We start from the raw sequence: 27116 nt of genomic DNA, 5'->3' as shown, positions 1-27116 counted from the left end.
GCATGCCTGTAGTCCCAGCTACTCGGGAGGCTGAGGCAGGAGGATCGCTTGAGCCCAGGAGTTTGAGGCTGCTGTGAGCTACGCTGACGCCACAGCACTCTAGCCAGGGCAACAGAGCCAGACTCTGTCTCAAAAAAAAAAAAAAAGGTATATGTTGGTTCTCAAAACAGAGTAACTTGGGATTCATCTAGCTACAATGGTACAACTCAATTCGAGTTAATTTTCTTCCTTGTAAATTAGTGCTTAGGTATCTTAGAGTTCATCTTAGAAAGACAATGCCTTTGAAGAACTGCATATACTACATTCTAGCAATTCTGCTTACAGGTATCTACTCTAAAGAAACCTGTGTAAGGATATAGGACTAAGATGTTCACCACAGTACTATTTGCAACAATGAAAAGATCAAAACCAGTTCACTGACACAATGGGCTATTATATTAAAATGAATGAACTACATGTGTATGTTACAACGTACCTCCAAAACAGCATATTGCAAAAAATTACATGCAATTTGATATCACTTATGTAGAACTTTAACAGACAAACTGGGCTATATCATTTAAGGATACACACTTGTTATAAAATCACATAACAACAGCATGGGAAGGACTGACACTAATTTCAGGATAGTGATTAACTCTGGGATGAAAGGAGGGAAAGGTACTGGGAAGGTGGGGAGTTAGCTCTAGCCGGGTAGCAAAATTTTATGCTTTTAAAAAATAACCAGGCTGACCAAAGCATACTCTAACATCAGTATAACATGGCTTTGCTGTTGTCTGTGGATCCAATTACAATTAATTTATTTATCCCAGGGTTGTGAGCTCATGTGGGCAGAAGAACACAGTGGTAGCAGTTGAGAAGTCAGATTCTGATATCAGGCACTACTGGGTTCTAATCTCAGTGGCCACTAATTTGCTGTGCAATGCCAGACAAGGGACTTCACATCTCTGAGCTCTGACTTTCTTATACATGTCAAAAGCATAATGGAAGTGCCTCCTTCCCTTGGGGTTGTTCCAAAGAATTAATGTCAGGCTTTCCAGCCAGAGGACACACACAACAAACAATATGGAAAGCTTCTATCACAGCTGCAAGATATGAGAAGAATAGTGAGACAGCCCAGAGCATTACAGTGGAGATTAACAAGAAATAAGTTTTACAGCATGCCTCACAGGACAAAACAGGGTTCGAGAGATTACATGATTCCTCCTGTAAAGAAAGTGACATGGGAAAGGGCTCTCCAGCAAAGCCTGATGTTCTCCGGGGTATGCCACCACGCACAATTTAGAGGAGGTGCAATTCACCAGACTAAAAGGGGAGGTAAAGCTGATTATAGTAGCTTAAAACATTAATGCTTTTATCCGACCAGTTATACATTAATTTCAGTAAGAATTTAAGAAGATTGAAGATTTCAAAAACACTCTATCAGTCAAAGAGCCACAAAACTAAGCTTCTTTAAATAGATTAGGCTTCCAAGAGAACAGTGCAAGGAAAGCTGATTCGATGAATGCAACTAGAAAATGCAGACAGGATTTTCTATAGTTAGATTTTAAAACATAAAGCAGCTTCAGCATTACGTGGCAAAGATTATGTGAGCCTTCTTACTGGAGATGTTTTTTATTCTATTAGAATCTTAAGTGAATTCTTTCCATTCCTGTTTTAGCTGAACTTTGAAACTCAGGAGAGACCACCCAGCTTCAGCTACTTATACATAATCTGATGATACTAAGCAGCTATGAAACCGTTAAGCCCTTTCGCTCTTCCTAAATATTCTGTAATCCTGAACTGCATACTTACTTACCTAAAGCATTCCTCAAAGCACCTCATCATATAATCCCAGAGAAAGTCTGTGCTTAGGGAAGTGATCAGCAGATTCACGGTTTTAACAATCTCAGAGGCATTTCTGTTTTCTTTGATTGTACTGTAAAAGAAGGGGAGGAAATAAATATGTCTATGAAAAATCCTGAATTACAAGAACACTGTATCTGAAAAATTGTATCTCATTTGACCATTTGTAATTTATTTCTAGAGAGGCTGACAAACCCTGATATAAATAAAAATATTACTATTCTTGTATAGGAAGGTGTTTGCATAATGCTATCCTGAACAATATTTATACTGATACATTCTCTTAAAAATAAATGTAAGGGGGCCTGTTGTGGTGCCTCACGTCTGTAATCCCAGCACTTTGGGAGGCTGAGGCAGGATGATCACTTGAGGCCAGGAGTTCCAGACCAGCCTGAGCAACATGCCAAGACCCTGTCTCTATAAAAAAAACCTAAATATTAGCAGGGTGTGGTGGCACGTGCCTATAGTCCCAGCTACTTGGGAAGCTGAGGCAGAAGGATTGCTTGGGCCCAGGAGTTTGAGGGTGCAGTGAGCTATGTATGGCAGGCCATTGCACTCCAGCCTGGGTGACAGAATGAGACCCTGTCTCCAAAACAAACAAACAAACAAAAAAATCCAAAAAACCAAGAGGTATTGTAAAAAGAATTTGTATAGAAAACCAGTTTTAGTCCACCTGTAGTAGGTAATTACATACTCCATTGGTGGAATAACATAGCACAGCCATTCAGCATGGAAGTTTGGCTAAAATTCTAAATGTACATTTTTCAGTGGCTCAGGAAATTTGTCCTACAGAAATTATGGCATAGGTACACAAAGATGTATGCAAAAGGATACCACTGCAAGGCCATTTAAAAATACTGAAAATAGAAACTACCTCCAAGTCAATCAATGAGAGATTGGCTAATCAGTCAGTATTTATTAAATAAATGATAAATCCTTAATGAGTAATCTAAGGCAACCATTATATTCAATAGAACAGTGCAGAGCTACTTACAACTTGGTCTTAAAAACAGGCCACTTAATAGCTATTGTAATTCCATCTTTAAAATAAAAGATAGGCATCTATGTATTTATGTCTGCAGTAAAAGTTTGGAAAGAAGTGAAAAAAATTTATGTTTTTCTCTTAAGGGTGGTTGGATTATGGGTCATATAATTTTTCTTAATACTTTCAAATATCAATAAATTCTGCAATGAGCATATATTACTTTCACACTCATAAAAATAGTATCTATTCTCATTCTGGGAGAAAAAGCAAACACTAAGAATTATCAGTACACTTAAAATTAATAAACCAGAAAAATCTTAAAAGTGATTTAAATTTTCAATATACTCAATGCCAATTCTGGCAGAAGGAAGTTACATACACATCCTGCCTCCACTTCCCGAACTCATTCCCCTCCCTGTCCCTCCTCTCTTCTCCTCCTAACTTACCACTTGGGTACACTAGACCAAGTCGCCTTGGTTGAACATTTTTATACTGGATCAATAAATACTGTCTGTACACTCCAGGGTGGGAAAAAGACTACATTAGACTTCTTTTAAACTCTTCACAGTACCTAGCAGAGAACCATTGATTCACCTTTTTTGGCTTCAGAGCACAGATTATTTTAACAAGTGGTCTCACCTGCTGCATCTCCACTTTCTCTACTGCTTCACAATTTATCATAGTACTGACACAGAAAAAAAAATCATAGCACTGGGGAGGGAGGAAGAGGTGAGAAGTTGGAGGCCAAACCCATACCTTATCAGGGAATTTCCACTCTGAGTGTAGCTAAGTTGAAGATCAGAGCCAAGGGCATCTCTACAGTAAGAGTAAAAGGCCCTGATGACTTCCAGAAACAAATTCCCAACCACTTGGGGCCCTGCAAGAAAAAGGAAATGGTCACAGAAAGATCAACCATCCATTCTGAAATCAATAAATGACATAAACATAAAACATACCTACAGTAACTCTGTCTATGTAGACATTTTATATAGCCTAAAACGTACGGAAACTTAACTTCAGTGGTGACAACTTCAGCTGAGGTAGTAACATTCATGAAAATAGCGGACATTTCTGTAGCATTTACTATGTGCTGGACACAGTTCTAAGCATTTTACATCTATTAACTTATGGAGTCGTCACAACAGCCACGTGAGCAGGCACTACACTCTTGTCCCTGATTTCACACAGGGTGATGACGGAGGAACAGAGAGGGTAAGTCACTCGCCCAGGCCGCATTCTGCCAGCTGGAAGCAGGGCACAGGCTACATGTGTTAAGTGTGTACAAACTGCTTGGCCGGGACATTACTCAATAGAACTATCCAGAGAGTGTTGCAACTTCCCTATTCTGAATTCCTTTAATCACGAGCTAGGACAACACAAAAGAAATAACACCAATCCTGAAAAGAGAATAAAGATGGCACAAAAGAACTAAGCTGGCTGCATGTTAAAGAAGCCTCATTGCCAATCGGGCGGTGGATGGGGAGGACATTTCTGCTCCACAAACAGCAACCGTCAGGCAGCTGAGGGACTGGCTGCTCATGTGTGTCCAGAGGGATGAAAACACAATCAGTTCAGAGGAAACGAAAACTGTCAACATTTGTAAAATGCAATCAGCAGATTAATCCATTCTTTCACACTTCCTTTTCATAAATCCAAAAGATGTATCTCTCAGAAAACCATTTTCGTGACAAGTTTCATGTGTATTTTATCTACAGCATTAGAATGCCATTTTTTTTTTTTTTGAGACAGGGTCTTTGCTCTGTCACCCAGGCTAGAATGCAATGGTGCGATCATAGCTCCCTGTAAACCTCGAAGCGAGCTTCCCACCTCAGCCTCTTGAGTAGCTGGGACTACGGGCGTGCGCCACGACACCCAGCTAACGTTTCTTATTTTTGTAGAGATGGGGTCTTGCTATGTTCGCCAGGCTGGACTCAAACTCCTGGCCTCAAGCAATCCTTCCACCTTGGCCTCCCAAAGTGTTGGGATTACAGCCATGACCCACTGTGCCCAGCCAAGAATGTCAAACACTTTTACAAAATGAAGGCAATTGTGTTGTACTAACTCACGGAGGAAGAAATGAGATGTGGCTAAAACCCAGCAGCAAAAGAACGGACAGGACTGACTGACCATCCTGTGCCTTCTAGTTCTACATAATTGACTTGTTTGCCTCTTAAGCATGTCTTCCTTCAGATGACTAAATTATCAGAAAGAGCAAATTAAACAACTGTTATGGTTGGGCAGAAACCTGATATTCAATTTCTTCCGAAAAACATAACCCAGAGCTCAAGCTAGCCACACCATTTACTTGGCTCACCACGGTACATGGCTGTGACATAAAACATACATCTCTAAAATGCTAAGTAACATTTTCTTCTTGGAATACTTCTCCTGAGTTACACAGCAAGCTCCCAAGACATTTGTATAACTTGTTTCACTTTTGGACTAAACCAGGACTTTTCAGAGCTAGAGTTACTCCACACTAACAGAAAAATCTATTTAGATTGAGGCGGGAGGGGAGGGATGGGAGGAGGTGTCTGAACAAAGCACAGATACCTTTAGGTAGCACATAAAGGGTAAAGCTTGGAAGAACAAATGCTTCTTCATACTCTGACTTTGGCTGAGAGGAACTACAGTTGCACATGTCTTGGAATAAAAGCTCTTCTTTGTGACATGAGTAAGTGTCTCAGGTGGGATTCATCTGAGTGCAATCAGGTAAGCAGCAGTGTCCTGACAGAGCTTAGCAAATGACCTGCCCCTGCCCAACCTTAGTCTGTGCATCTGTAAAATGGGTACAGAAAGAGAACCCATCTCAGGGTTGTTGGAGGTAAGGAGGTATGTCTGGTGATAAACATGAAATGATATATGCAAATCACCCGGCACACAACAATTGCTCAAAAAATGGCAGCTATTGTTATTATTCACACAGGAATAACACTCCAGGACCTCAGAGTCTCCCTTCCTTCTAATGGACCCGAAGCCCTTTCTCCTTTCTGTCCCCCTAGGGCTGGCCCCCTCCTGCACACAGGGGGTGCTCCATGCCTGTCTGAGTGAATAAATGAAGTGCCTCCATCCTGAGGCCAGAGAGAGGCAAGCACCCCACTAATGCCCTCAGCTCTCCTGTTCTCTGCAAGCAGCAACCAGGAGGTGGCCCACCTGGGCACTCAGATGATACCCTCGAGCTTGAAACCAGTGGGGAGATGGGGATCGTTTCCCTGTTATGGGGCTCTGGTAACCAGATGTATCATCTTCTGGTGAACGGATATTGCAGCAAATTTATTTTTAAAAAGTGAGGGAGAAAAGGTCATTTTTCTCAACCAATGCTCACAGGATGATTGTGCATAAGAGAGAACCTCCAGTAACCAGAATCTAGTTCAAAGCCCCTTCACTTTGCGGTGAAAATGTTTTCATTCTACACAGTGAAAAGAAGTGGCTTGTCCAGGGTCAGGGTCACTGGGCAAAAAGATGGAGGAGGTACCCTATGTACTTGAAAATAAAACCAAAGCTCATTCAAAGTGTAACATTAGATTGAAAAAACATACTTAAGAAGTAAATACCGTATGTGCTCTGCAGATACATATACAGATGTGCACAACAGGAGCTCAAGGTGTTTTCCTAATAAAAACATTCAAATTATTGTGCAAAACTTTAAAGTGACCACAACAGATATGATATTAATAATTGAACCATATATTAATAACATGACTTCAAGATTTTGAAATTACATTAAAAATAATGCATTGGCTGTATCTCACTGTGTTTTAATTCCCTGGAAACAGGTAATCTGTATTTGGCATATGATGGTAGCAGTGTTTCTAACATTACCTATTTCTGGCTTGTCAAGCAAACTGACGAGGATGCGGAAAGGCTTCAGGTAGGCGTGATGGCGTTCCTCAACATCAGCATCTACGAACTTCTGGTGCAATATCTCAGCAAGGCTCTGTTTTTTTTTTTTTTTTAAAGCCACATATTAGGATATTGTGTATAGTAAAATATAGCAACATTATCAGTTGTTCTAATTGTTAAATACTCTGGGATAGAAAGAAAACCCATCACCCAGCATGCAACAAATACACTGCAGTCCTCCAAACCATGTACCAAGGAACATGCCCAACATCTACTGTGAAATCTCACAAAGACAGCCACCGAAGAATCGTGATCAGGAAAGCTCCTTTACCTCAACTAAAAGATCCTTGGAGTATTTTTCAAAAAAATAAGATGATTGGTCTTCGTAAGAATTTGAGATTTCAGATTCCGGCACAATGGTATTTCCTTTAATGTCTGAGCCTATAAAAGAAAAAGCAGCACGAGCTGTAAAGAGATCTATGCTTTTAAAGCACATCATGTCGTGCAAAAGTCTCACACTCCAATATTTTTAAAAATGTAATTCCTCCAACAGAAAATCCAAATCAGATCCAGAAAGACCAAGTCACATTTTCTTCTTCCGACAGTGATATGGCTAATGATCAGATATGCATGATTCCATCTCAACAGGCATCAATTTAATTTGCTCCAAGAATTTGCTCTGTCTTTTACAAGCATGATTACTAGCATATAATGGAATGAAGATCACTTTTTAAAATCAGTGTTTATTTGTCTAGTACTATGTGGATCAAGATAGTCTTATATATATGCACCCCTCACTTTGGCCTTGGATAAGTCTAAGAGCTCCTCAGGACAAGAAAGAACATCCTCGTGGTATAAGCAAAGAGTCTGGGGTCCCTGGTGACACAGCTAAGTGAGCTGCCCACTGTCCTCTCTAGGCGCCTATGCAGAGCTTGTCAAGGCCCACTAGGAGCAGAGCTGTGCATTTAACAAAATCATCCCTTTGATAAAAATCCTTAAAGACTCTATAAGTATTCTTAAATTCCTTAACAGCTTCTCATACAATGACTTTTAAGAGTTTTTAAACTAGGGAAAAGAGAGAGAAGACAGATTGAATAGGACGTTCTGAGGTTGTCACAAGATCTATACATTGAGAGTCAATAAAAGCTGTGAAACCCTTTCACAATGGCTTTGCACACCACCTTTTCTTAGGTAAATGAATATGCGAATTTAGAAAATTCATGAAAGTGCTACCCTTTAAGCCCTGCAATTTCCCAGACGCCGTCCCCAGGTAGCCTTCCAACCAGCAGTGAAGGGCTCTTTGCCTGCGAGTTTATAGGCCGTCCACAAAGACACACTGACACACAGAAACAGCCCAGGCATCCTCACGATCCCCGGAGTTATCCTAATGTCTCCCAGGACATTCCCACTTACACAAACCTTCTCCTTTATTTACATATACTCCACAATATTCGTGGGCTTTCTTCACATACATGCTCATCTCATGAAACTTCACCATAGCAACAGGCTTCTACTTGAATAAGGTTTAGCTACAATTTTTTTGTGGTATTTCAAGCTTTTAAAATGAAATTTAGTTGGCATCTTTAAAATCTCACTTATTATTTCCATTTTTTAAGAAAAAACAAAACAAAACACTGCAAAATAACCAAAGCTACGTGTAGGCGGTAGACCTGAACTGACCAGTACCATACTTAGTCAGTGTGGTACCTTTCTACGCTTCATGATTCAGAAATACATCACCAAGATTGAAACTTACTCCAAACACCAGCCCTAATAGGTTTCACATTCACTTTGATTTTAAATGACTGCATTCTGCTCAGTACCTAGTAACCACGCATAGAGTCTTCTGTTCAGAGACATGTCCCTTCTCAGTAGGGTCTGGGTGGCGGCTGAGAGAATATGCACGATGTCAGATCTGAGGAGGGGGATGGCTCTCTCATCGGAATCCTACGAGAAGAACAGGGAAAACTTATTGCAAGGGAATGATAGGGTAGACTGTTGACTTTTTGGCATGCAGCTCTTCCTTACTGGTCTACAAAGCTTTATCTCAAAAAGGGTTGGTTCTTTATGCATTGCCCATGGAAAGAAGTTATTCAACAATTGTTATGAAAACATTATCTTCACAAAAATGAACAATCAGCTGAAAGCAAAAGGTGCTCATGGAGTGGCTGAGTTCTCCTCTCCAGACGAAACTGTTGGAGATCTATGCCCTCTACCCCATGCCGTGGGGAATAGCTGTGACTTACTCAGAATAACACAAATGACTTACCAGACAAGTATAAAAGGGGAAGAAAAACAGAACGATTTCCAGATTATTTCTTTGCACGAGAACATTTGAATCCAACAGTGAAGCACATAAAGATTTCACCTGTAAATGATGAAACGACATTAACACTATATTCCAAAGACATTTAACATCATTTTCAGGCTACTCTTTATAGTCATAAAAATGAAATTAACTTCTCCTGGGAATCCTGAAATCACCGTGTTAAACCACGTGGAAGAGAACAACTAGCTGTAGGTCAGGAAAGTGAGGGTTCCAGCTCTAGGGCTGGGGGGCTGCGTGACACCAGGAGGACATTTGGCTGCAGGCCTCGCTTGTTCCATCTGAGAGCTGCAGGGTTTGGGACCAGATGGTCAGGTTTTAAGATCTCAAATTCTGTGATCCCAGAAGGATCCAATGGGAACTTTAGGTTAAACTAAAACTCTGAAGACAGGTGGTCAAATGGATTCTAGATCAATTCAATACATATTTTGAGTGTCTTTTCTGAATGCGGACAGGTGTAACACAGAGGCCTGATAAGTAAGAGCCAGAGACAAATGCTGGGATGCAGAAGAGGGGAGGGAGAGCTCTTCAACTGGGGGGGCAGCGAAGCTTTGTGGGAAAGCTGGGCCCCGAAGGGCAGGAAGGAGCCACAATGAGACTCTCAGAGAAGGGCAGCAAGGGGCAGTCGGGCAAGACGAGGATGGCCCGAGTGAAGGCACAGCCTCCCCGAGGCGCAGGAGTGCAGAGGGCTGGAAGGGGACAGCGAGGTGTGCAGGGGGTTGGGAGTAAACTGTCAGAATACTGCTGAGTTTGCACTCTATCTGTAGGCGACAGGAAGCCAGATATTTTAAAAGCACAGGTTAGATACGAGCAAAGCTACGCTTCAGAAAAGCAAATCTCTCATAATTGGTAACGACTGGACAGGAGAACGGGATGGGCAGAAACCAGTTGGGTCTGAGAGTAAGAGACAAGAAGCCAAATCAGGGCAGTGAAAATGCAAAGAAAGAGACAAAGGCGAGACTGACGGGGCAGGAAAGAAACACATGCGTGGGGGTCTCCTATGTTCCAATTATCCATTTTTCCGTTTAATCCCCAGGGAGACCCTGGGAGGCATATCTACAACTCCCACTTTGCAAAGAGGAACGGACTCAGAGGGGGAAGGAACTTACACCAAGTTGCAAACTTAACCTGCGAATTCAATCTGAACACTTCAAGTTAGAAGAGTGGGTGCACCACCAGGTGGCGGCAGACACAAGCCATAAAAACACAGAGGTAGGTTTGGGAAAAAGAGACAAGTCCCTGGCAAGTTCCCTTTTAAGGTCGTGCAAAGGGATGTCACTGCCAGGGAAGACAGCGTCCCTTGAAGGGCCTGGACAATCTGGGTCTGAGAGCAGGGATGGGAGGCCAGAGGGGAGGGAGTGGCAGCGTGCGGGTGGGCGGTGGTCCCTGTGACATGGGGCGGGGGAAGGAAACAAGATTCCAGCCCAGCTACAGACCCTCTCCATGCCGAGGCCTTCCGAGTGCCATTTACAGCTAACAGTGTTGCTGAAGAGTGTGAAGACTCCAGAAGCGCCCTCCTTTGGGAGCAATGCTTATTTGAATCCATAAATCTTAATGCATATGTTAAAAAAAATCACCACCATCCTCCATTGCACGATGCCATCGTGATGCACCCCCTTGTCCTGCTCAGCGGCTCAGCACCTCACACAGACTGACACTTGGCATGCCTCTGTTTCCTGACGTCCCTTTGCAGCCTCGGTGACAACCTGCCCAGGAGGACACTGTGCCTGCGTGCCCCGTGAGGAGCAAAGCACCCACCGTGAGCTGGTAATCGGTCCCCAGCATGTACTTCTGCTCCTTGCCAGGGTGGCTCCTGTTGATGTGGCCCACCACGAAGAGCGAGGCGGGAAGGCGAATGGACGGGCTCAGCAGGACGCTGCCCCAGAGCGCGGCGTAAAACACCTCTTTGCCAACTACCAGCGACAGTCTCAGGAGCAAAGCGTCTGTTCTGTGGATAGGAGATGAGAGAATCCAAGGGCTTGTCCCACCTTCCCAGTCCCCGGCTCACTGTTCCGTGAACACAGTGCACTCGCCCCCGCCTGGAGAAACATCACCTTCCTCGCCACTGTAGCGGCTGCCATCCCTGCCCTTTCGTGTTTGTCCACCTGTCAGCTGTCACGCTGAATCTGAATTTGCTAAAACAAACATGTCACTGGGAGGTGCAGCTTCTTGGCCAACAGAAAGCGTCTGACCAGCTGTATACCGTGGGGCAGACAGACGTCCCCACTCAGCCTTGCCATGGACACTGAAGGGGACGAGCAAATGAGCCACTTCATACAGAAGCACAAGGAGTCTTTCATGTGTCAAAACACAAAGAAAAGGCTGGCGTGACTGATGGAAGACGTAAGCATTTATATACACACCACCATCCTGAGCACAGCCAAAAATGGGCCAGGTGACATTTAACTTTGGAAATACTGGGGACGAAATTGGCCTGTGCCTCCCTTTACCCTGCCAATTCCATAAAGCCTGGAATGGTGTTTTCTTTTACTCTGCCCACAGCACTTGCACTCCAAGGAGCTCTTGCATGAGGCCTGACACTTATTTGTCTCTTATCTTTATCTGGGTCTCCCATGGCATGAAGTCAGCGCCTCCACGTGTGTCCTTTCAGAGAAGCAATGTTGTCAGCGGATCAGGGATTGTTTTTCCACTGATGGGGACCAAGGCCAGGCCCTTCTCTGCTCGGTGGCGTATCTGCAGCCGACTGAGGCACTTCCCTGTCCACACTAGACACGACCCATAGGCCCGGTGACAGCGTCTGCCAGTGAACAGCAGAGGCAAATTCCACGAAGGGATTTCACCGAATGCCGGATCTGACTAATTACCTGAAAGGATTCGGTTTCCCACGTGCTCCCTATCTGCAAAGACAACAGAAACACTGACAGAAGGACCAGTCTAGTGTAACGTGGTGGTTTACCCAGGTTTCCGGAGTTGGCCCTTCTGCGTCCAAATCCTGGTTCTCATGCTTCCTGGCCGTGGGACTTAGGACAAGTTTAACGTCCGTGTGTGTATGCAGTCCCCGATGGGACAGGGAAAGGAGCTTCTATCTGTCAGCCTAGGAGAACAGAGCCGGTGCCAGGGCCACATCGCCCAAGTGCCAGCTCGGGTCCGCCCTGTTTGGGGGCACAGCCCAGCGTCCAGACGGGCATCTGACACGTGGCTGGCACTCGAAAACCTGTCCGATGAAATACAAAAAATATCTAATACCTTTTCATATTAAAAATGACTTCTGGTCTCCTTAAAACTCGCCTGAACTTTTTTGTCTCATAAAATATTTGTGGGAAATAATGCATGCTATCATCTTCTTAGAAAAAACAAAAATGAAGAGGTGTTAGGTAATGGCCAAATGGTAGGAAAAGTACACAGAATGACTTAGTGGTTGAAATCATTGATTGATCTTCTATTAAAGCCTGGGCAAACAAATAGACCTCATCTTTGCCCAGCTCTGGAAACAACATCGCAAACATCATAACGCACACACACTGATATTCCAGACCCCTTTCCTTAGAACAGCGTATTTTCCAAAGTATGTTCCACAGAACACTGGCCACTACAGATGTGTTACAGATGAGGGGTTCCACTGACAAAAAGCCTAAGAAAAGCTGACTATGCTACCCCTTCTCCAATATTCTGAGTATACTGGCTAGTTACCTGTATTAAAGAAATGTCGCTTTATTTCTTAAGTCTCATTTTATTCCAAAAAGAATTAACGGGGACTAACAATTTATTTAAATGACGTCACAGTAGAGAAAACAGTAACTATGACAAAACTTTGCTATGAAGGGCAAAAATAACTGGTTAAAAACTAAGATCATCTCAGTTGTTAAATTTCAAAATTAGGCTGGGTACGGTGTCTCATGCCTGTAATTCTAGCACTTTGGGAGGCTGAAGTGGGAGGATCACTTGAGACCAGGAGTTCAAAACCAGCCTGATCGAGAGCAAGACTCCCATCTATACAAAAGACAGAAAAATTAGCCAGGTGTGGTGGTGCACGCCTGCAGTCCCAGCTACTTGGGAGGCTGAGGCAGGAGGCTCACCTGAGCCCAGGAGTTTGAAGCTGCAGTGAGCTGTGATGATGCCACTGCACTCCAGCCAGGTGACAGAACAAGACCCTGTCTCAAAAAAAAAAGCACAAAAAACCAACCAAAATTAGCATTCAGTTTAGAGTCCAGAACTCTGTACTTTTAATTCAAAATGAACCAGTAACCAGAAACAAAAAACCCAACCCTCAACTCCTGACTCTGTCCTTTCCTTCCTCATTCACTCAGCTGCTGCTCTCACGCCTCCTGCGAAGGCAGTTCGTCCAAAGACACTGACACGATTGGCTCTGCTCAGCTGAGAATGAGTGCATGGTGCAGGGCCGGCACTGCAGACAGCGCACCTCACTGCTTTGGCTCTTCGGGCCTGCAGAACAGACAGCCATGGATCACCGAGCTGTCACTGGACCGCACAGCTTGGGTGTGACCATCTACAACCGAACAGGCAAGGCAGTCAGAATGGCAGCTGGTACCACGAAATGCAGGTCGGATATGGTGCCAAAGAAAGGGTAAAAAAGTCTAGACCCAACAGAGCTCACCATTGCAGTGCCTGAAACCAACCAGAAGAAATGTCCATCGATACTTTCTAACTATTTAAATAAGGGTTTCTCGATCTCCACACCACTGACTGGTGTGGAGGCTGGGTAAGTCTTTGCTGTGGGAACAACTGTGCATGTTGTAAACTGTGTAGCAGCACCCCTGGGCTCTACTGGCTACATGCCAGCAGTTCCCTTCCCACTCCCAGTTGTGACAACCAAAAATATCTCCAGATATTGTCAAACGTCTCCTGGGGGGAAAAATCACCCTCTGATTGAGAAGCACTGATCTAAACAGAAATTTCCAGTGGCCAGTTTTGCTTTCTTACAAATCATTTAAAACATTCACCTCTTCTCATGTCCTTAAAAGAGGAGTATAGTATTTCCCCCCCTTCTAATCTTGTTTTATTAGTACAGCAAGAAAAGTACATAACTATTTCATGGGTACCTTAAAAAAGGACTTATGGCTAGTAGCAGGTGATCTATGGGACTCAAAGGGTTAGAAAGCCAAATGAATAATAAGTCCTAACACTGGCCACAGTTTCCATGCCTTATGGTTCACGAAGAAGCACACACCCGCAACAGTCTACGCCTACACGAAACCTCTGAGTCACTCCAGGCTTCATCAGCCCCAACCTCTCACCCCTTTGCAATTTCTCCTGACATGGACACCACAACACTGCACCGTGCCCTTCTCTTTCTGTTTCCACACAATATTTACTGGGGTGTTCCACTCAGTTCCTAAGCATTTTTGGGAATAAACAGTTGCCAAACTGTCTCAGACTAAAATGGATACAGCAACAAAAAAATCTCATGTAGTCACCTCAATGACCGTGCCCACAACACACCGCTCAGCGATGGTACAATCTTTGACCACCATCTCCCTTGGAAAGCTGACAACAATAACTTCTGGTGGCTGCACTGGACTTGGTTTTCTGTCACAGCTAAATCTATTCAGTGATTCATGAAGCTTTACTCAGCTCTTGGTTCAATGTCAAGAAATCATAATGTTTGGAAAAAAAAATCCATGTTAAGCAACATTAGCAACTATTCAAATGAACCCTCATTTATCAACTTAAGAGAATAAACAAAAACACTCCAACTATTTACATGCTTCTAGTGTGATTGACACTTACTGATTTAAAAGACCACAGTAAGTTTTGGCAACTAACGTATCAGATAATGGAAAAAAAATACACACACAAACATACACACACATCTGCTATCAGAACATGAATGTAGCAGAACTTCTAGAAAGAGCTGGGGACTAGGAGCCCAGGGACATGGAGTCTGGTCTTCCATGCTGCCTCCATGAGACCCTGACATTCACTAGTGCAACACACACTCACAGGTCCACGAGGCTCAAAATGGCAGCAAGAGAGATTCTGCCTCCTGAGGAAGTAATCGTGAAGGCGGATCCTCCACTGGGAAATGGGAAGCCACCGCTCCGATTCCTTGGTTTCCTGGAGGCTGGGGGGCACCCCAAGTGGACCTTGGGTTGATTCCCTGATTCCACCGAGCTGCCCACACCCTCCAGACCACAGCCAGCACCACAGGCGGAGGTAACTCGGCTGGGGCCTCTGGCACGGGGGGGATGGGCACATGGCATTGTGTAATCAAACGGAAACTTTTTCACAAAGCCACCGGTCATGTCCAGTGACACATAGGCTCTTAAAACACGTCCCAATAACAGAGATTAATCGCTGTGGCACCTCTCTGAATACTTAAAATGCTGGAAGTGCCTTCTTACTTTACAATTCTCCAGGAAAAAGAAGACACTGTGTATATTCAGTAGTCTCAATGGACACACACTTTCTCCTGTTCCTAAGTAGCGACAAAAAACAAAAAAACAAAAACTGCATGAACTTTTGTGCATATGAACTTTACAAATTTCTCCAAGATGCTGCTGAAATTTGTCAAGATGTTCTGCTTTGCATCACACTAAGCTGCCTTTTCAAGGCCTGCCTGTCTGTGAAACCTGGCTTAGCTTTTTCATTTAGAAGCAGCCTCGTATAACGGAAAGGAGGACTTTAGAATTGGACACATGTAGATTAGAACCCCGGCTCTGATTCTCGTGGCTGTGCAACTGGGAAGCCTTCTTACCTTCACCTGTAAATGGAGGTGACTCCTGGAACACAGGAACTCAGCGTGACAATGTGCACGATCCACACTGCAAGTGCCCAGGTAGGGTCCACTCGTTTCCTCCACTAAAGGGCCATGAAAGTGTGTGTCTTCCGCTCCGCAAATCCGTAACGGGACAGGACATAATAAAACCTGCACTATGGCCTCCCTTACTAACTAGCTATGTTTCTCTTGGTTAAGGATCTCATCTCTCTAGGCTTGGGACTTCCTCTTTGCTACGGACAGTGAGATTCCGGGGGGAACACAGTATTTTGTCAAGTCGTGACCATCAGGGAATGTGAAACATCACCCCCGCACCTTCCTCCGCTGCCTGCGTCTCTGCACTTCCTTCCCCGTTTCTCACAAAGTAGTAGAATAAACGCAGCCTGGACAAGAAGCCCACCAACCTGTCATAGATCTCGGAGCCCTCCTCGAGGCCGGGCAGCAGGCCGACGATAAAGGCCTGCAGACTGGGCAGGAGCAGCTTCTGCAGCGGGAGGAAGTATTTCTCGTACAGGCCGAGCAGCACGGGCCTCACCGACATTGCCGCGTGTGCCAGGAGAGGGAACAACCCGCAGCTTTGAGAGAGAACAAGAGGCAGCAGAGCAGCAATGAGACACCCAGGCAGAAGTCCCAAATGGTAAGCCAGCTGGAGGGAGTTTAAAAAGCAAACAGCCGGGAGTGGTGGCTCATGCCTCTAATCCCAGCGACTTGGAAGGCTAAGGCAGGAGGATCGCTTGAGGCCAGGAGTTCGAGACCAGCCTGGGCAACATGGTAAGACCCTGTCTCTTAAAAAAATGAAAAAAAAATTTGCCAAGTGTGATGGCCTGTGCCTGTAGTCCCAGGTACTCAGGAGGCTGAGGCAGGAGGATCGCTTGAGCCCAGGGGGTGGAGGTTGCAGTGAGCTGTGATGACATCACTGTACTCTAGCCCAGGCAATACAGAGAGACCCTGTCCCAATTAAAAAAAAAAAAAGAGCAAACAGATAGCCTTTTAATCTGGTGATCTGGATGTGTGTTTGACATTAGATGGTCATAAAACTATTAGGTAAAGAAAGAGCAGGCAAGTCAGCTGTCTGCATGTTCAGAGGGAAGTTGGAATGGATATACTCCAGAGGTGAACCGTGGTCCTCTCCTGGCGATTGCTTTATGATTAACTGTTGCACACCCCCCACACTTATATTGCTCATTTGTTATTTTCCAATCTTCTGGGCTGAAATGTGGGTTACTCGGGTAACAACAATGCAGCAGAAAAGCAACTGTACCTGTAGAGGAACAGGTCCTTGGCCAGCCATTTGGTCCCCACGATTTTAAAGATAATCTCGTAGGTTTCTAGGGCTTTTAAGTGCACACCACTGGGCAGAGCAGGATGCAAACACTGAGCTAGTCTCTTGCTGATGATAAGCCGTCTGGGCAACAGGGAATATCTCAGGTTACTCTGCAGAGCCTGTAAGACAAGAGGAAAACACACGAGGAAGAAGGCAGCGACACACACGGTGGAGAGTGAATCTGCCAAGGACAGGATGGCCACGATCAGGCCCTGGTGTGGCTATATGAAAGAGGCGTATGGACAAGAGGACAGAGGGACTGCACATGGAGGGTGAAGGAGCTCAGGAACTTTCACCCCAAAGTATGACTCCTTGATATAAAGAGTATTTTGAATTGCAGGCCCCTCAAGATCCACAAAGCATTAGACGGGGCTTTCCCTCTATCTGCATAAACCGGGATTGAGGAGCAAAAGATCCAAGGGGGCAACTGACTTCCCTTCCTCTTCCTGTTATCTCAATACATTGCAGAATGCAACCAGACCTGGCCCAAATCAGTTAAAACAATACCTGTCTCTCGTGTTATCTGTTTCCCCCATCCATTCATGCTCCCTAGCAACCATTTACCCTCTAAACAGAATTACCTATACTCTTCATTTCCCCTCTCCCGTCTAAAAGGCTTGTATAAAAATATCCGAACTTCAATGGGATACTGAGTGATCACTCTGTGATTCTCCCCAGGTGCATGGTAAATAAACCCTTCTGTTACTAATCTGTTTTAATTGGGAGTTGATCTTTCAGGAAACTTACGGGGGAAAGGGCAAGTTTCCCCTTACTGCTATGAGGGCCTGGGGAAGCTCCCCCACAGCAATGCTGGAAAGGAGGCAGGCACCAGAGTGACCTTGTAGCTACCCAGCCAGCTTCTTGGTCACACCTCGGAACCCACGCAGAGGTGAGGGCTGTGTGCTTCTCTATCTCGGGAAGCCAGCCATGTACACACGAGACTAAGCAGAACATAGGCCATTTATCAGGGTAGGTGACCTCCGGTCCCTGAAGACCCTTGTTTGTGTGCCATGGAAGCCCCTGGATTTTTGCTCCGGGAGAAAATGAGGTCTGAATTATCACCTTGTTCTCCCAGCTCAGCTTCACAGCCAGGTGGCTCTGAGTGGGGGCTCACCCAGAAGACAGAGATTGTGGGGTGGGGGACACTTCCAGGCCCTGACACCTGGTACCTGCACCAGCCTGAGATGGTGCTGGGAGGGACCTGTGTTTTGTGAACTGAAATAAAATCTTAAGCTCCCCTCCCAGCTGACTGAATGGACCCCTCTTGGCCAAGGTGATACCCTAAAACTGAGTTGCTGGCCATGAGAAGGGTGGCCAGACACGCCTCATCTTGTCCCCCTCCCTTCTCGTAGACATCCTTGGTAACTCATTAACAGGCCTAAGGCCATGCAAGACACACCTGCAGGTCTTCAATACTCAGAACAAATCATTTGAGTCTGGGTCTATGTCTGGTATATGTCTGGTGGCTTGTCTCAGATTAACAGACTTCCTTATCTTAACTTAAAACATTATAAGCCTTTAGACAAAACTTCATTTCTTCAACCAATTACAAATCAAAGAGTCTTTAAACCCATCTATAACCTGTAAGCTGCAGCACCCTCCGCTTGACATGTCCCGCCTTTTTGGGCCAAACCAATTTACGCCTTTCAAGTATTGATTTATGACTTTACGTGCAATCCCTGTCTTCCTGAAATGTATAAAATCAAACTGTAACCCAGCCACAGAGTCCACTTGCTCAAGGCTTCTTGGGCGTGGCTCCGGGCCATGGTCCTCAAATTTGGCTCAGAATAAACCTCTTTAAATTATTTTACAGAGTTTGGCTTCTTTTCCATTGTCAGTTCCACAGGAGAAAAATATCACCACCTGGCTGGGACAGAGCAACAGTACTCCCGAGCTCGGCTTCTGTATGCAGGACACGTGCCCCGTCTGTGTGCAAGCATCCTCGGGTACTTGTACCCAAGAAACACGGTCAGGAGCGTGAACAGACGGACGCTGTTCCTAATGACTTCATCTTATAACTCAGAGCATCTGACATTATGGTGGAACAGTCCACATAACCAGCTCATTCACTTCCACAAATATTTACTGAAAGCCTACAGGCTAAAGTCCACAGGCTACAGCTAAAGTCCACGCTTCTTAAAAGGTCATTCAGAGGCTTCCTTAGTATGGCTCCTGCCCACTTTGCCTCCAGTCTGTGGGTCCCGCCTGCCCCTCCGCCTGCCCCTGGCCTGCGCACCCTTCCCATCCACCTTGCTACTTAGCTCAGAGTCCCCTCTCAGGGCAGGGACTATCTTACTCATCTCTGCTGTCTCCAGCACCTTGGACGATGCCTCAAACACAGAGGACAGTGTGGAAGAACACCCAAGACACTGCAACGCCAACTGCATCTGCAGTCCATCCCGGTGTCAGAAGTGCTGGCCCCCAGGCCCTATGACTCTAGGACTATGACAGCTTTCCTCTTGTAGACCAAGAAAAGGATGCACTCAGGTTATGCAGGCGGTAAAGGAGACGAAAACAAGAATATTTTTCACCAGAAGATTGTGGTCCAAATGAATTCTCAAATTCAATAAAATGGTATCTTTTAAAAAATAAGATATACCTAATGGTCATCAAGAAATACCTTAAAACATTATTTATGAAGAGTCTGATACCTTAAAACACAGGGAAAGCCAACAAAACAATGTGGAAAAGGTGCAGCACATTTGGTTGTGCAGGTTTTCAAACATACAGAAAAGCCAGCAGAACAGCCAGGCAACTATATCCCAGCTTCAAGTATCAACTCCTGGCCAGGCTCGAAGACGTGGCTCACAGAAAACCATTCCTATGACTCTGGTGGCTTACTGACCATGTGACAATGGGCTTTCTCCACGGACTCAAGAGCAGAATAGCTAAAAGCTGTCTGCCCCTGTAATGATTATTTTTGTCAAGACAGAGTCTTCTCTTTTTTAAGTCACTACCAAATCTCATCCTTGCTCAATGCATTCTAAGGACTTCTGCTATTTGAAGTGCAAAAGGTGTTAAGTATTTCCTACGGGGGTATCCGGGAGTCTTAAGTGTTTGGTTCCCTCAATCTGTGAACATGACAGGATCCCATCATTCTGCCCTTTTGAACCCAGGCATGGCAATGTGACTTGGTCAATGAGCTGAGTGGAATTATAGGAGTCACTTCTGGCACAGGCTGTAGGAGCCAACTCAAAGCTCATCTCGACCTGGCTCGGTGGCTCACACCTGTAATCCTACCACTCTGGGAGGCCAAGGTGGGAGGATCACTTGAGGTCAGGAGTTCGAGAATAGCCTAAGCAAGAGTCAGACCCTGTCTCTACTAAAAATAGAAGAAATTAGCCGGGCATGATGGTGGCACCTATAGTCCCAGCTACTCGGGAGGCTGAGACAGGAGGATCACTTGAGCCTAGGAGTTTGAGGCTGCAGTGAGCTATGATGGCACCACTGCCCTCTACACAAGGTGACAGAGTGAGGCTTTGTCTCAAAAAAACCAAAAACCAAAAAACAAAATAAACCCAAAAAACCATAAACAGCAAAACAAACAAAATCACTTCTCTTTCCCCTGCCTCTAAGGTAGTAAAAACACAGGTTGAGAGGAAGCCCCTCCCTGCCTAGGTCCCTGAGAAACTTCAGAGAGCAGAAACCACTTGCTGCTCCAGTAAGCCAGAATTAAACCATGTTGTAAAAGTCACTAAGATTTGAGAATGGTTTGTCACCATGGCATACATTCCCTGTCCTGATGATACACCTCTTCTCCCATGAATGCAATTACAAGGACCCACAACCACTCATTTCAAATGAATAGAGCTGATTGCTGTTTCCTCTCATTTACAGGTGTTACCCCACTTAATTCAATGTGAAAAAGACACAGAAAAAGAAAGATAACCCAGAACTGAGGCTGTAACCAAGCAGCACAAGTGGAATGAATACTCATTCGCTGCGTGTTGACCAGTCACTCCAGGCGAACAACGCACAAGTGAGATGGGGAATCACTTTCTGCTGAAGGAAAGGTACACTAAAGATGAGGTCACACTGTTTGCTGAGTGAGGCAAGCTGCAGTTGTCTTCCATTAAGACACAAGAACACGGGATATGAACAGACAGGACTTAGCAAAATGAAAAGACGCTCACCCTTCCTGATAGGAAAAATGCAAATTAACACTACAATGAAATACCATTTTCTTCACCTGTCAGATCAGCAAGTTTAATCAAAGCATACAAATTCAGGCATAGAGCAGAGTGATCCAGAGACCAGGAACAAAGTTAATCAAACCCAGAGACCAGGATTTGGCCAGACAGAACCTGCTAGACTGCCCCTTGGAGCTGTCATGACACTGACCTACCGAGTGTCACTGTTATGACACAGTGATCCTGAGTGTTCACATACTTCACACGGAGCTTAACAAGTGCTTCAAAACGGAGGCTAACAAACAAAAGTGAGGTCTGGTTTAAGTACGTGAGCTTGAGGGTCAGAGCCTCAAATTCCAGTTCCACCATTTTCCAGTTGGGCAAAGTATTTAATCTTTCTGGGCTGCAGTTCCATATGTACAAATGGGGATTGTGATACCTCACAAAGATGCAAGCATCAGATGAGATTCCACATTGAAGAATTTAGCATAATGCCTGGCACTAAGTAAGCAATCCACAAACGTAACCTCTTATTACAACGACAAATTAAAAAATAAGCATAGGATTTAAAGGTGGAGACAAAATGTATTGCATTTTAAAGAATCAACTGAAACCCAACTGTTTACCAGTAATGCCCTTCATTGTCATATAAGCAAACAAGGATACTAGCTGAATGCATTGATGAGAAAGACTGAGAAACACATAGGAGCTAAAACAGGGCCACATGTGAATAATAAGACCTTGTGCTTCCCAAAACTTTCTCTCACTCTCCTCTTTCCCCCAGCTGGCAGAGAGCTGCCACAATTGGAATCACAGCACAGATGGGACAAGCCATTGTCACTCTGCCTGTCTTGCTCCCCTTCTCTACCCAGGCATTTTGCTTTGGTGAGAACGTTCTCCGGCGAGAAACGCTCAGCAAATACTTTTGGGGCAGTTTTGTTGTCCAAAAACCCTAAATGACTGGCTAGGAAGCTTAATATATGCAGTTTATGGGAAACATTCTTTTATAACGACAGAATAAATATCTCAGAGAAACAGATGAACCGGGAAGGAAAAATGGCCATGTTTTCAAAATCACTTTTTAAAGTGATAAAAATAAAGGAAAAACCATGATTAAACAGGAAATTAAACTTCCTTATTTATTTCACTCAGGAACTATATTATTCTAAAAGCATTCCTTGAGCTATAATCAGGATATAATTAACAATATTTTTTACCTCATTATATTCATAGGCTCAACAGGTTGACCTTAAAGCAAAGTAATAAAAGTATAAAATGTGAGTCAAATAAAAGGTTCAAGCTACATCCGAGCTTCATTAACAGAGACCAGGAAGTGTCTCACTTTGTTCCACCCAAGAAAGTATCTGTTTCACTTTGTTTTCCTTTGACCTTACAGGACGTGACAGCCTGGTATCTCCAGGACTACCAGCAGGGTTTAGAAGGGTTCTATGTAGGAAACACGATGAAGAATTCCAAAAGGCCATACCAGACTCAAAAGGCGATTTAATACACTTAAAAATGGTTACAGCTTATGTTATATTTATTTTACCAACGTTAAAAATGTTTTTAAAAAGGTAACTTAACAACATGGGTGGGAGTGGGGAGAGTTATATTTGATTTAAAAAATGCTTTATTTAGCCTGTGAAATAAAAATTTTAAATGCTTCCTTTAAAAGTTCCTGGAAGAGACCGTCTAAACCTGCTCCTGCAGGAGTGACAATGCTGACTTGGGAATACCAGCTGTCTCTGTCTATACAGAAATGTAGCCAGCCAATTTAAAAGCATGTCTCTCATCAAGCAAACGAGGAACTGCATTTATCATGGTGAGATACCAGCGTCTTCCTTCTGGAAGCTGGTTGTCTTTATGAGGATGTTCGTTTTATGCCACAAAAAGGAAGCTGTGAGGCGGCACGGTTAGTCAGACTGGCCAGGTGGCAAGAGCCTGAACACTGAGTTAAGTACTTGCCAAGGGACACCAACAGTGCCCTTTAGATAGAATGACAACAGATCACTGAGCAATAACAAAGTGACCAGGACTGCCCACATCAAAGCAGGCCAAGTGCTGATGGTGTAGAGCGTCGTACCTTACGTGAATGGCAGTGACCTGGTCACTCTGCCAGCGTGGGTGGCAAGGGACAAGCCGGGGAACAGGCACATTAGCAAGGTCCCTGAGAGTTGTCTCAGGGAGTAGGGATCCTCCAGGTGGCCAGGGAGCTTGCCTTTGTTTAGTTGGCAGAGTGACACTGTTAAACCTTTGATGTAAACAAGGAGCTTCCTTCTCAGAAAGGTCACCAGTTGAAAAAGCTCTGTACTGTATTTATATTGAGTCAGCCGAACCCTCACCAGGCAATGCCCAATTAATCAACCCTCAGCCTGGCTTGCCGCACCCACATCCCGCATTCCCAGCTTCTAATAAAGCCACTGGCAAGGAACAGGACACGCAGGTTAACTCAACCTTCTGTATCAGGGAGACACATTAGAATATACATTTTTTTTTAAACATTTCTTAAAATTACCATGCTGCTTGGGTAGGGGTATAACTAAAAGCTGAGCATATACACTACTAGAGATTTTATTTTTTTAATTTAAAAAGTTTTTTTCTGGCCGGGCATGGTGGCTCACGCCTGTAATCCTAGCTCTCTGGGAGGCCGAGGCGGGCGGATTGTTTGAGCTCAGGAGTTCGAAACCAGCCTGAGCAAGAGCAAGACCCCGTCTCTACTGAAATTAGAAGGAAATTAATTGGACAACTAAAAATATATAGAAAAAATTAGCCGGGCATGGTGGCGCATGCCTGTAGTCCCAGCTACTCGGGAGGCTGAGGCAGGAGGATCGCTTGAGCCCAGGAGTTTGAGGTTGCTGTGAGCTAGGATGACACCACGGCACTCTAACCCGGGCAACACAGTGAGACTCTGTTTCAAAAAAAAAAAAAAAGTATTTTTCTGCTCTTTTAAATTTTTTTGCCATCTGGGAAACAGGGACTCCAGAGAAATGAGGTCAGTGCTCCTACTACTAGAGGTTTTAAAAGAAACTGTCAGAAAGGTGGAAGCAGCCAGCTCTTCCGACCAGGCCTGGGAGGCAGAGCACAGCGGGCGTCTCTCTGTGGCTGGTGGCATCGCTGAAGCCCAGGGCCTGGGCCTTGGCAGCTCAACTCATTTTTATCCGTTTCCCCAGCACTGGCTCTGTTGAGGAGGGAATGCTTTGCTGCTCTAACTCCTACGACAAGCTCAGAAACTCAATGGGAGGGAAACATGAGACAACACATGCTCTGGGTCCGATGGGTCCAGGTCCTAGTCAGGGCGCCATCTCTCATCAGCTTGCGAGCCTGTCACAAGTTACCTGACAGCTCTGAGGCCTGTTTTCTCACCATTTTCAAACCTATAATATTGCAAAGTCAGTGCCATTTACTCCCTTTTACTGATGAAGAAACCAGAGCTCAGAGGTTTGCTTGAGGTGTACGGAGAGTATTTCAGGTGCCACCGCGAGGCCCACACTCCGGGGGTGAGGCTGGGATGTGTGTGGACGTCAGGGAAGGCTGAGGATGTGCCGTGCCTGGAGAAAGAATGAAATGCAAGTCTGGAGACAGGGAAAGCATGCAAAGGCATTGCAGCTGTCTAAAGTCTCTGTGTGGGAAAATGGGAAAACAGGTGTCAGTGGCAAGACTGAGAGTCTTCAAGAATCTAAGTGTTGTAATAAACTCAGAGGGGGAAAAATGAGGAGCAGTATTTGCATGTGTGCTGTGGATGCCTGCTGTGAGGCAGTGATGTTTTTGTTGCCTTGTGTTTTGAGAAGCAGTTTTCTGATCTAACATGTAGATTCCTGAGTCATCTTAACCAAGAGATTGGAGTACCCTGAGGGCTGACAGGCATATCATGGGGCTAACAAAGAAATCACTCTATTTTGGGGTCCTAACGCTAACAGGCTCAGAAGTGATGAGAAATGGTGGGAGGAGGCTGAGGCACCTGAGTTCTGTGGCAAACTATAGGAAAAGAAAGAGAGCATGTGGGACAAACTCGCCCTTGGGAATACCGTCTGGAGTATAACTGACACAGAGAACAGTGAAATACTTAAGGATTTATAATCACAAACCAGAAGATCAAATAATAGGAACCATACCATTCTATTAGGTCATTAAATACGAAATGTCCAATTTCAAACCACAAGTGTAGTTTATTATATCTTAAATAAGAAGCAGTGCAATTAATCAGAGTATGTGCCTAAACTATTCACACAGTTTTGCCATCTTAACGGTAGCTCGTTTACGCCAGCAGCGAAGAAGCCTGGAGAGCGAGTGGCAATCTCAAAAGGCGTTTCAACAGCTTATTGAGAATTGAATATTTTTCAATTCAATTCAATTCAGTTTTTCAGTGGTCCCGAGGGTAAGTGGAAGAAGTGGTAGTCAGTTGGTGCAAGGTCTGGTGAAAATGGTGGATGACAAAGAGTTTCCAAGTTCAGCCTCTGTAGTTTGAGCAGAGTTTTTTATGCAACACGTGGTCAAGCATTGCCTTGCAAGAGGATTGGCCTGTGTCTATTGACCAATCTTGGCTGCTTAATCTCAAGCATCCTCATCATTCCATCCAATTGGTTGCAGCAGACATCCACTGTAACTGACTGACCAGGTTTCGTGAAGCTGTTGTGGATAACACCAGTACTGGACCACCAAACAAACACCATTAGCTTTTTTTGGTGACTATTTGGTTTTGGATTGTGTTTTAGCACTTCATCTTTATCCAACCATTGTGTCAAATGTTTGCTATTGTCAAAAAGAATCTGTTTTTCCCCACATGTACAATACAGTGTAGAATTGGTTTGCCTTTATGTCATGACAGCAAAGAAAGGCAAGCTTCAAGATTATTTCTCTTCTGATGCTCGTTCTAATTCATGTGGAACCCATCTATCCAGCTTCTCTGCCTTGTCTATTTGTTTTAAATGGTCCAATATTGTTGGAATAGTAACGTCAAACCTTGCTGCTAATTCACGCACAGGTTGAGATGGATTTGCTTCCACTACAGCTTTCAGCTCATCATTATCCACCTTGGTCTCAGGTCGCCCATGTGGCTCATTTTCAAGATTAAAATCACCAGAATGGAACCTGTCAAACCATTGACATACTGTGCGTTCATTAGCCACATCCTTCCCAAACGCTTCATCGATATTTTGAGCTGTCTGTGCTGCATTGGTTCCACAACAGAACTTATATTCGAAAATAACTCAAAATTTTGACTTATCCATGGTTTCGCAAAAATTGCTCTAAAAAAATCTGAAAGCTAATAACAAGTCAAACTGCGCGTTTCAAAGAATGAGGATGTACCTTTACAATAAAAATAAAACAGTAAGTGTCAAAGTGAAATGTCAGAGATAGCAACTGTCAAACTTAGTACTTAAGGAAATTGGACATTTCATACTTAATAACCTAAAGTGATGCATCTGAAAATGTTATTTTTCTACTTTTTAAATATTTTAATCCACATATGAATGATATAGTTAATAAAAAAAAAACACAGTTTATGTGGAAACCAACTTGTTAAAGTCAGAGATAGAAGAAAGAACATCTTGGGGACAGAGTCTCATGACAAATCTCATACAGGCTTCAGTGCCAAAGGTTCTACTGGTAGAACTCAGCATTCTTCAAAAATTACTCCCAGAAGAACAGAACTGGCATGCTCTGATTAGACTAGATGTTATCTCTTCTTCCACAAGGCCTTCTTTTAGAGATTTCCAGAGTGGCACTTGCCTATCCTCAGCGCTAGACAGAATGGGTTCAGAGGTGGCCTCCCAGAGCGCTCTGGCTCCTCCCAGTGTGGTGAGCTGAGAGCTTTACAATAAGGGGTTAATAAATGAACTAAGCAGAAAACCAGGGGCTAGCTAAATTATAGTTACATAGTTGAAGTGATACACTGAAAGAATAGTCTTTTGTCTAATAACTGCCATCTGCTTCTGTAACCCTGCTTGCAGCTTGCTTTAAGGATT

The 27116-nt window shown here is 44.3% G+C and overlaps 1 protein-coding gene across 1 annotated transcript in view; it reads right to left on the bottom strand.

Annotated features, from left to right (window-relative positions):
• DOPEY2 (dopey family member 2) overlaps positions 1-27116 on the bottom strand; it is a 144154-nt gene that overhangs the window by 79067 nt on the left and 37971 nt on the right. Inside the window, 11 exon segments of the mRNA XM_012640070.1 lie at positions 909-915; positions 1373-1417; positions 1748-1918; positions 3587-3707; positions 6653-6767; positions 7005-7114; positions 8497-8620; positions 8943-9041; positions 10758-10947; positions 16101-16271; positions 16958-17139. Of these exon segments, the coding sequence (XP_012495524.1) occupies positions 909-915; positions 1373-1417; positions 1748-1918; positions 3587-3707; positions 6653-6767; positions 7005-7114; positions 8497-8620; positions 8943-9041; positions 10758-10947; positions 16101-16271; positions 16958-17139 (1335 nt within the window).

Source organism: Propithecus coquereli, unplaced genomic scaffold, assembly GCF_000956105.1.
Source record: "Propithecus coquereli isolate 6110/MARCELLA unplaced genomic scaffold, Pcoq_1.0 Scaffold148, whole genome shotgun sequence".
Taxonomy (NCBI): Eukaryota; Metazoa; Chordata; class Mammalia; order Primates; family Indriidae; genus Propithecus; species Propithecus coquereli.
This window is presented reverse-complemented; position numbering and strand designations above follow the sequence as displayed.